Source organism: Lygodium microphyllum, chromosome 11 (assembly GCF_053477565.2).
Source record: "Lygodium microphyllum isolate KBCC chromosome 11, Lygodium_microphyllum_v1.1.10, whole genome shotgun sequence".
NCBI classification, from domain to species: Eukaryota; Viridiplantae; Streptophyta; class Polypodiopsida; order Schizaeales; family Lygodiaceae; genus Lygodium; species Lygodium microphyllum.
The window spans coordinates 109,792,429-109,803,326 of NC_141145.1; the positions used below are offsets into that span (position 1 = coordinate 109,792,429).

A 10,898-nucleotide genomic window follows, 5' to 3' on the forward strand; every position below is an offset into this window, starting at 1 on the left:
TGTCTAGCCCTTACTTTTCTTCTTTATCAATTCCTTCACACATCCATTTTCCTACAAATTCAGTAAGATGAGAGACTTTGAAGAATGTCCAAATGTTTTGCTTACTTATGCAGGCAAAGGTCTCTTGTACCACAACAACTGGGGGTGACAGGTTGTTGCCTTTACTCTAGGTATGAGAAAGAATGTCTTGGCTTCCAAACTTTCTTATGGATTTATACAAGAAGGCCACTTAACAACCAAGTCTTTGTCCCACCCTTGAAGAGGGGACTTGGGAAGGGTGTGTTCTTATCCAAGAATGACGATTCCCAACAATAGGACATGAGAGAGAGGTGTATGAGAAAAGAGGTGTAATTAAGCTTTATTAATTCATGGAAAAGGGTTGATCACAAGTTTTAGACAACTTCCCATTATAATTTCTACATTCTACATTACAACAACATCATGAGCTTCTGCGTTGTTGATAGGGGGATGCTGGCTTAAGGTAGGGGTTGGTGGCACCCCCCGCCCCTCTCCTGATGTGCGGAGCTTCCCGAGTAAAAGCTCATGATGTTGAGCACTGTAGGGAAAGAGCCCCTTCTCGCGCGTGGCATAAGGTCAAACAGCTCTTGTGAAAGAAAGGTGCAAGCCTCAAGGGGTTAGAAAGAGTGGTGATTCGTGATTAGTAAGGTTCTTAATGTATGGAGAAGGTGCAATTGAGGGTGGAGAAGGGATTATAAAAAGGGTTGTGATTATTTAAATTTCTTAAACCTGTGGAGAAGGGGCAGTTAACAATGCAGAAGGTGACTCTCTTTCTTTTTCTTCTGAGTTTGCTGTGGATAGCCAGCAGCTATGGCGGCCAGGCTCACTATCTGTCAGTCTCCTCAAGGTGGCTGGTGCACGAGGCAGATGGGACGAGAGCCAAGCTGGCATGCGTGTCTTGGGCAGCCCATTTGGAGGCCATGACGCCAGAGGGCCTGAGCAAGCAGCCTCTTCCCGCCATAGCCAGCACAATCAAGAACTTGGGCTTCAATTGTGTCCGCCTGACATGGCCTACTCAGCTCTTTTCGAATGCCTCCCTGTCTCAGCAGACTGTGAGGCAGGCCTTCAAGGGACTGGGCCTGCACTCGGCCCTCAGAGGCATCATCGTCCACAACCCTGACCTCCCCGACCTCACCCCCACCCTCGTGTTCCGCCGCGTCGCCTCTAGCCTCGCCCGTGCCGGCCTCCTCATCATCCTCGACAACCATGTCAGCACTCCCCAGTGGTGCTGCTCTGACTCAGATGGCAATGGCTTCTTTGGAGATGCCCTCTTTGATGTGGTCTCATGGTCCCGGGGCCTCTCTGTGGTGGCCTCCTCCTTCATTAACCTCCCTGAGGTGGTTGCCATCAGCATCAGGAATGAGCTCAGAGGCCCCAGACAGAATGTCAAAGATTGGTATAGGTACATGAGCTTGGGTGCCAATGCTGTCCATCATGCCAACCCCAAGCTCCTTGTCATCCTCTCCGGCCTCCACTACGACACTGACCTGCACTTCCTGGCGAAGAATCGCATCGAGCTCGGCTTCCCGGAGAAGCTCTTGTATGAAATGCACTGGTATGCAGCCTCCTATGGGGTGAACTTTGGCCAAGGGAACCTTAACAAGGCCTGTGCCATAGCCACATCTAGCATCATGAAATGTGGGGGGTTTGTGACGACTCCCAATATTAGCTACACAGCCCCTCTCTTCATCAGTGAGTTTGGGATTGATCAAAGAGGAGGTGACAAAGCTCAGAGCAGGTTTATCAGTTGCCTGTTTGCCTTTATTGCTAGCATGGACCTGGATTGGGCCTATTGGCCACTGCAGGGTAGCTACTACATCAGGAATGGGCACATGGATGATGAGGAGTTCTTTGGCATTCTGAATGCAGGATGGAGCTCGCCTCGCAACCTTGGCTTCCTTGCGCGATTGCAAGCCATACAGGAGCCTTGGCAAAGTAAGTAAAGCATTACTGATGTTTATCAGTCATAGCCAATGGCACCTGAAGTAATACCTTGGGTTTAGCCCTTGTTTTATAAAATTAATTGATGTCTCAAGATATAATACAAGGGCACCTGATTAGATAAGTTATGTCCTTGTTTTATATCTTGGGACATCAATTAATTTTATACCTTCAGAAATCAGTTAATAGCAAATGGTTCTTGGGAAAACAAGAAAGCAAGTCTCATCTGATTGGTTAGGTTATGCCCTCACTTCATACCTACAGACATCAAGTAATAGTCAACAGCATCTGATTAGCATCAAATAATAACCAAGGACCTCCGATTGGCCAAGTTATGACATCAAGTGAATATCTTGAGAATTTTCAAGAGTATCACACCTTCAAACATAATTCCTACCTAGGAAACATTGTCTAGACTTATGATTAATATTAATCCTTCAAAAAGGCAATTGCATCATTATTTACTCTAATTAGGCATCGCTATATCTCTAATAGGCAATTTGATAAAAATTTTGAGTTTTGATGATAGGCAGCTTGATCTCTAAGCAACAATACCTTTACTAGGAAATTGATCAAATTCTGAATGCTTCTATGAAGCAATGTGATCAAATTTTGACTTGAGTTTTATTGATCGAGCATCTAACGGTGCAGGAGCTGTGAGTAGAGGAGGCCGCACATACCAAGTGATATTCCATCCAGCAAGTGGTCTATGCTTGCAGAAGGGTTTGGGCAACACATTGTTACTAGGTCCTTGCACATCAGAAGGATTAACCCATTGGAGGTATAGCCCGCAAGGCCGGATTGAGATGGTGAATAGCTACTTGTGTGTGGGTGTGGAAGGAGAAGATCAACCAGCCAAGCTTATGGTTACAGGCACAGAGAGAAATGGGCCTTGGACCATGGTCTCTATTGCAAAGATGCAACTTGCCACATCAATCCACCATAGTTTACCATCTACCCCCTCCTCCCTCAACCACAACATCACTCCAATAATGACTAACAACCACCTTGTTGGCTCGGGCCAAAGTGACTCCCATCATGAAAACCACCTCACACACGATGTCACTTTGTGCCTTGATGGAAGCATCCCTCCTTATGTCACGTCCAAAAGGTGCATATGCGTGCAAGCTGATGATACGGATTGTGGGCCAAATGATGATCCTAGTAACCAATGGTTTGTTCTTATCAATGCAACCACTCCAACCTCCACATCTTCCATCACCTCTGCCTCTTACTCTGCACCAAACCCACTCACTCTCTGACGCATATCAGTGATATGAGCATGTCGGATTCCAGAAGATGCGGACAGCTCTATCATGTGCATACATGACCCAATCCATAAATGGTTGATATGAGGATATTGACCTCCTAGAAGATGCAATCTCTATAATGTGTACAGTGAACCTTCTGTACAATATGGAAGCTCTATAATGTACCTTAAGATCAACCCTCTAAACAAATGATTTACACCTCAACACCTCAGAGATGATTTCTCTGCTCAAAGTAGTGTAATCAATACAGTAATTAATAGACACGGGTAGATCCCTCTCAAGTGACATGTGCCATGGGGGAGTGATCACGATTATGGAACTCAATTCATGTGACACACACAGACACACACACTCCCTGTGTACAGTCATTCAACAACCCCAACTAGTAATTTCTATTCCAAGCACACCATTGTTACACACACACGCGCGCTCTCTCTCTCTCTCTCTCGCCATGCATTCATTCGACAGTCTGTCATAGTCCTCTTCATGTCTGTCTTCTTCTAGGAATGTGTGTACCCTTTCTTCTCCTTCCACCTCTAGCAATTTGCGTGCCCTTGCTTCCAAGCAGAAGAGGATGACTTTTGCAGCAGTTCTTGCTACCCCGAGCAGGCGGTATGAGATTTGGTAATTTGAACAAAATCCACCACCTTCAACGAGAGAATGCCTAGATCAACTAATAAATGCAAAATTTTTTGTAGTCCTTGAAAAATCTAACGGCAATTCTAGGGCTCGAATCCATGGCTTTGGGAAGCATGGCTTCTTGTGCACCACAAAGCCATGGGGGGGATCTTCAAGCCACCCTTGTTCTTGGTGGGATCCATAGTAAAATCAAAAAGTTGAGACAAGGTATTAAACCCAAGGGCTCTAGGTTTGGGTTGCACCACTAAGATCAAGATAGCCCAAAAGGAAGGCAACTAGGCAATATATGGTGCAAGTAAGACTTTCGTCTCGGAGTTTTAAGAACCCCCTAAGAAAATAGTCCCTTGCGTTGATATTTGATTAATTTTATTGTAGTGTAGTTTTTAGGTTAGTTCAATGCTCTTAATGCCTTGAAGTAGATTGTATTTGGATATATGATGACATATGGTGTTGGTTCTATATACCCACAATGCATCTTAAAAGATGTTAAGAAATGTTCCTCTCTCTCTCTCTAATCTTATTTGGATGCAATATCATTTAATCAATAAAGGAAAACTCTTCTCTAACTGGCCATAAGGGTAGGTATAAGCCTTTTGGTTTGCCTTTACTTAAGATACCCCAAAAGAAAATAAGTTGTTTATGAGAAAGAGCTTTCTTAGTAGCAAAATCAAGGGTTTTAGAAAGCTCTAAGACAACATTATGTATCAAGTTGGGACTAAGACTAGATTGCTTGCCAAAAAGTTTTCCATTTTTGCATTTCCATACTCTCTTGACCACAAAAGTTTTGATGACAACCTAAACTCTACTCATGTCACCTCAATCACCAAAAATAGCTTGATTCCATGAGATCACACATATATGCACATATGCTTATGAGACATTAGATTGGGGGATTTTTATATTGACATATACTTATGAGACATCAGATTGCGGGATTTCTTTCCACATTTACTTATGAGACATTGGATGAGCATATACTTATTAGAGATTAAATATTGCTTTGGGAATTTGAAATTTGCATGGATTGAGCTTGGCACTCAAATTTTAAAATATTTGCATTGGGAGTAATATTGCTATGGCTTCATGTGGTGTGGCAAGTTTCTAATTGGATTGGGGGAGTTTTATATCCACGTATATTTATCAGATATTGGATTAGGGGATTTGATATCCACATATCCTTATGAGACATTGGATATTATACTTATTGGATTGGAGGATTTTTATATCCACATATACTTATGAGACATTGGATATTATGCATGGGGGTTTAAAATTTGCACAGAGTGCGCTTGGCACTAATATTTTAAAAGATTTATTCTCCATATACTACGAGAATTCTAAATCTGGCTACAAACATTGAGGAGCAGTTATATGGATTTAAAAAATGAATAGAGATATTAATTATAGTGACACTAGAGCCAGAGATATTTGTTAATTGCAAATTTGAAGGACAAAGTCAAAGCACAAATGGGCACTTGTAATTTTGGAAGGACAAAGTCAAAGCACAAATGGATACTTGTAATTTTATTTTTGTATTAACTTGTGAGAGTTGGGTTCACACCCATGCAAATTGTAATATTTCCTATGTACTCATCAAACAACATAGGATGTGAGGATTGAAACAATGTATTCTATTCATTTTCAGCCTAGACTAGGTTTAAATAACCTTAGGAGGAAGCATGCATAAAGATGAGGACCAATCATGAGTGCACAAAGAGGGTAGGATGCCTAAAAAGTGATGGAAAACCTATTTTACAAGGGACTTAATCCTAACTTTAACTCTATTTTCATGTGCATCAGGTGTGAAAATGAATTGAGCAAGCAAATCATGTGTGTACAAACTTGAGCTATTACTCTTTTACTTCTATTCTTCATATGAAACTATTGTGTGTGTGTGTGTGTGTGTGTGTGTGTGTGTGTGTGTGTGTGTGTGTGTGTGTGTGTGTGTGTGTGTGTGTGTGTGTGTGTGTGTGTGTGTGTGTGTGTGTGTGTGTGTGTGTGTGTGTGTGTGTGTGTGTGTGTGTGTGTGTGTGTGTGTGTGTGTGTGTGTGTGTGTGTGTGTGTGTGTGTGTGTGTGTGTGTGTGTGTGTGTGTGTGTGTGTGTGTGTGTGTGTGTGTGTGTGTGTGTGTGTGTGTGTGTGTGTGTGTGTGTGTGTGTGTGTGTGTGTGTGTGTGTGTGTGTGTGTGTGTGTGTGTGTGTGTGTGTGTGTGTGTGTGATGATGATGATGATGATGAAATGATATATATGAATGTCTACAAAAGGCCAATATGACCTATGAGACCTTAAGTTACAATCATGTGTATGATGGTAAAACTGTATGGGCAAAATATGTAGCACAAAGGAAAATAACAAAGGAAACTAACTATGTGTAAGACATAGAGCTCTATCTAGTAACAATGAGCTCTAGATGGTACAATCTCATGTGGGTATGGAGGACCTAGCAATAATCCCCTATATCCACCTATGAAGGTGTCGTTGGTGTTTGTGTCAAGACCTAGGACATCTTGATTGGCTAAGCTAAACCGCCCGATCAATTTGTACTCCTTATTTGTGTGTGGATTGTGGCGGTGAGAGAGTCTCTCGTGTGGAATGTGGTTGTAACTATATTGAAGTCTCCTTAGTCTCCTTTGCAAAGAAGTCTGTGAGGTGCCTGTGTAAAGGGCCTCAATATCCTGGAGCAGATGTAATCTTGAGGTGCATGTCATGAAGTTCTCATATCTCAAGGAGAAAGAGGCCAATGAATTGTTGATCAGTGAGATCCCTGCCTCTAGATAGTGGTCCAAATCAGTCTATAAAGAGACAGTGGAAACGACCACGGATCTCATAATACGCTGGGCAGCAGCAAATATAATGCTCATTTGTCTTTGGCTCTGATTGACATATTTGGCATATGAGGAAAGGTGGGTGTCCATGTATCTTGGGTGAACAATAAATCCATCATGCGTAGTACAAAGGAAATTCTTGTGGTAGAAAGCCGTCTTTGTACCTAGCTCCTGCCCTAGCATCAACCATGTCCTAATATCCAACTGGGTAAGATCCATCTTGATGATCCTACGAATTTCTAACCTGCTCAAATTAAGAGATGGTGCATCAAAGGAGTACTGAAAGGGGGGCAACTTGTCCATGCTAAACGCATGTAGCTCAAACCAGGCTGACATTTGTGCATACCAACATGAAGTATCACCCTCTCTGGCAAGCTACCTGGAGGACTCACAAGAGCCAATTGTGCATATCTATGTATGGGTAGGTCCCATAGGCTATGTATGTATGCGATTGATTGGGTGAGGGCTTCTACCACAATTGGTGTAGCTACTGGCTCAGCTTTGATGATCTCATGTGGAACTAAGGCCTTTAATTTGATCATTTTGGATATCATGGACAATAGGGGTTTCTCCATCGACCTCCATCCATCATAAAGTGCACCCTGATTTGCTATGATGGTCAAGACTAGCCCCCCATATATGTACTCCATAGAGCAGTGTGGATGTGACCAGTGTATTGAAGAGCCATAGCTTGGCTTGGGGTTCTTGGAACTTCACATGTGAGCACATCCTCTCCAAACCACCTAGTGTTGTTTATCTACAAGTCAATCTAGTGTCTGCTACCTCTTGTATAGAAAAGGTGGGTCCTGTGAATAAGACTCCCAAGTATGTACAAGAGTCCACATACTCTAGCTCCTCAGGTCTATATGTGAATTTAGGTGCTAATCTCCTAATCCACTGTGTTGTAGTATTAAATACCATCACCTTGGCTTTACCAAGGTTCACTAAAAGCCCACTATCCAAAGTATAGAAGTGTAATGCATACAAGTGTCTTTGTAGACCCTCTAGAGAGTTAGCTATCAATACAATGTCATTTTTGTACAATAGAAGAGGTATCTCGGTGCCAGTTATTAGTGGACCTCCTCTATCTCCTTTATGTGAAATATAATCAACAATCCCATCAATGTGCAAGCCACGGGGAGAGAGGGGGCATCCCTACTCCACCCCAATGGTGGAGAAAATAGGTGCTGAAAGGCCCTCAAGTGTCCGTACTCTGCCCACCACAACCCTCTCATATAGTGCCAAAATACCCCAACACGCACGCACACACGCGTGCACACACACACACTGTGTGTGTGTGTGTGGAGAGAGAGAGAGAGAGAGAGAGAGAGAGAGAGAGAGAGAGAGAGAGAGAGAGAGAGAGAGTGAGAGAGAGTGAGTGAGTGAGTGTGTGTGTGTGTGTGTGTGTGTGTGTGTGTGTGTGTGTGTGTGTGTGTGTGTGTGTGTGTGTGTGTGTGTGTGTGTGTGTGTGTGTGTGTGTGTGTGTGTGTGTGTGTGTGTGTGTGTGTGTGTGTGTGTGTGTGTGTGTGTGTGTGTGTGTGTGTGTGTGTGTGTGTGTGTGTGTGTGTGTGTGTGTGTGTGTGTGTGTGTGTGTGTGTGTGTGTGTGTGTGTGTGTGTGAAAGAGCAAGCCACTTCATGAGGTGAAGCTCTTCTCCATATCTTACTTTCCGTTTCTCTAGCCCATCTTGGTAAGAGGTTGAGTTGAGGATGTGTATGAGGGTTGAGTTGTGAGAGAGTAAGGGACTTAGTGATGTGAAGCTTTCTCTTTCTTCTTCCTCTCCATCTTCTCCTATATCTTCTTCTCTTAACAATCAAGCTTTAGACTACATTACGGAAAGGTAAGTTAGTAAGTTCATTATATCTCAATAGTAGTGTTGTGTACTTTACTTTTGTAGCACTATAACAAAATGGAAACAATGATAGTATCATGGTTACACAAGCATTTCAACTTGCAACACTATGAAAAGTTGAATCCCATAGCTAACGACAAACTCACATATGTAGGAGAAAAAAGTCTTTACATGCCCAATTTCACATACTAATATCCACAGTAGTAGAGAGACCGATCTTCTCAAATCATCCAAGCTTTGCTTTGCTTCAAATGCCTTTAGAATCTATGGTTTTTATATATTTGTTTTTGCTATTTATAGCTTCTTTGTTGTTTTTGAAAAATTTAGATCTATGGTGTCATTTGTTTTGTAGGATTCTTAATCTTTGTTGACTATGCTTGGGTAAATACTTGTAAACACTTTGTTAAATATGGGTTTAAGAATCCTTGTAAACAATGATGTACATGATTCTATAAATGATAGCTTAAACATGATTGTAAATGTGCCTACAACACTTATATTTATTGGTTCATGTTTAGGATTGAGTCTATGTAACTATAAATGCATGTTTTGATGGTTAAGTGCTCATTCCATGCATCTATAATTGCTTAATAGACACTTGTGCAAACATGTTCAAGATGTCTAAGGTCTACTAATGTCTACATGAACTACCTATTAGCTCAAAGCTTCTTCTTCTCAAATTTATCTAGTTCATCAAATGAGTTTAGGATGTTGCCAAGTGTTGAAGCTCATATTTAAGGCGTGGAAGCATGCAGAGGAAGTAATATGTAGTTGACCTATCCAACAAAGTATCAAGGCTACAATTATCTTGATTATCACACATGCAAGCCACACATTTGCGTAGAGATTTCTCCTTGAAGGCTTGTTGAAGATAACACATACATGTAACATATATATATTTTTTAGTGTTTTTATCAAGAGTTTTATTTAGATGGTTATTCAAATTTACTTCAAACATTTTCAAAAACTATAATTTGTGAGATATGGGAGTGCATAGATATGTTGTGCTTTTTGTCATGAAATCTTGGTTGGCTTTTCATCATTGCTTGTAGTCTATAACATTATTGATTGTATGCAAATCACATTTTGATATTATCTCATATACATTGATGTTATTGAGAATTAAATGTTTGCTGGTATAGGTTCTATTCTCCATCATCCATGGGTATGCCTATAATGAATTTAGAACATTACTTGATGGGCACAATACAAAACATACAACTTATTTTATGAGAAAGCAAGAAGAGAAAAGAAAGACATTAGGGTGGCATATGAAGATGCCATGAGTTCAACACAAGGAGTTACAATTTTTTTGCCTTGATTACTAAGATTCCATGGATGCTGATATTTTTGATCGGCGACATGCATCTATCCCAAGCCATTCTATATATAATTTTTCCATTACATACTAAAGACAATAGAACTTGAACAAACTGCAAATGAAAAGAGAATTCCAAAAAATTTACATGACACAAGATTGGGTATAATCTCCCCCATGCATGAATGAGCATCTCCCCAATGCATATATTTATAAAATTAAATTAAGCTTTTGTACTCAAAATACATTGAAGATATCATTTTGTGTTCTTACATTCCTTTTCTTACATGACATGCTTTCGTACAAATAAATCTAGCACGCCCTATTCTACATAGCTTTACATCCAATAATAATAATTTAACCCTTCTAATAAAAACATCCAAAATAAATCGATCACATACGTGCGTATCTAAAGTCCTTGCACTTATGAGCACCTACAAAAATATAATATTTCCATGCTATATAGCACACAAATTTTAAATAAGATTTTCATACTATGAAGCATATAATTTTCATCATTAAAATGTGTATCCAATAATAATAATTATGCATGACTCTATCTCATAATTTCCTCACCACAATATAGAAGACATTTATATCATTCTCTCTATCTTCTAAACATAATGCAACCAATACCACATGCATACCTTGTGTGATAAGACATTGATCATGTAGCAAATAAACAAAATCTATTTAAAAAATAAAATAGACTTATTTCCATAGCTGTTTTGATAAAATATTGTGACAGATATTATTCCATAACAATTTCTTGGGGTTTTAAAAAATTATTTCATTTGATTAATATCATTCCATAATAGAATGCTCAAGGGTGAATGGTTGTTCCTTGATCAAGACACACAACATGATAGTACAACTATGGATGTTACTATTATTTGTAAGGGTTGTGAGTCCCAAGTGTTTTAGATGGAGGATGATTGACACTTGAGTATAATACACTAGAAAATTATAATGTTAATGGAGAATCCACCTGCTAGCTTCTTTCAAATTAGATCATAAATAGATTCAAATCCAAGCT

The 10,898-nt window shown here is 40.4% G+C and overlaps 1 protein-coding gene across 1 annotated transcript; it reads left to right on the plus strand.

The window, feature by feature from the left end:
* The first annotated feature begins 245 nt into the window (after positions 1-245).
* LOC148029224 (glycosyl hydrolase 5 family protein-like) lies at positions 246-3,657 on the plus strand. Its single transcript, XM_087687997.1, has 2 exons — positions 246-1,953; positions 2,611-3,657. The coding sequence occupies exons 1-2, from the start codon at positions 771-773 to the stop codon at positions 3,219-3,221; spliced, it is 1,794 nt and encodes a 597-aa protein (XP_087544123.1). The 5' UTR covers positions 246-770; the 3' UTR covers positions 3,222-3,657.
* The last annotated feature ends 7,241 nt before the right edge of the window (positions 3,658-10,898 follow it).

Coding starts and splice junctions, on each gene's coding strand:
- LOC148029224 (XM_087687997.1), top strand. CDS start 771: ATGCAGAAGGTGACTCTCTTTCTTTTTCTTCTGAGTTTGCTGTGGATA. Junction 1,954..2,610: donor CATACAGGAGCCTTGGCAAA/GTAAGTAAAGCA, acceptor CTAACGGTGCAG/GAGCTGTGAGTAGAGGAGGC.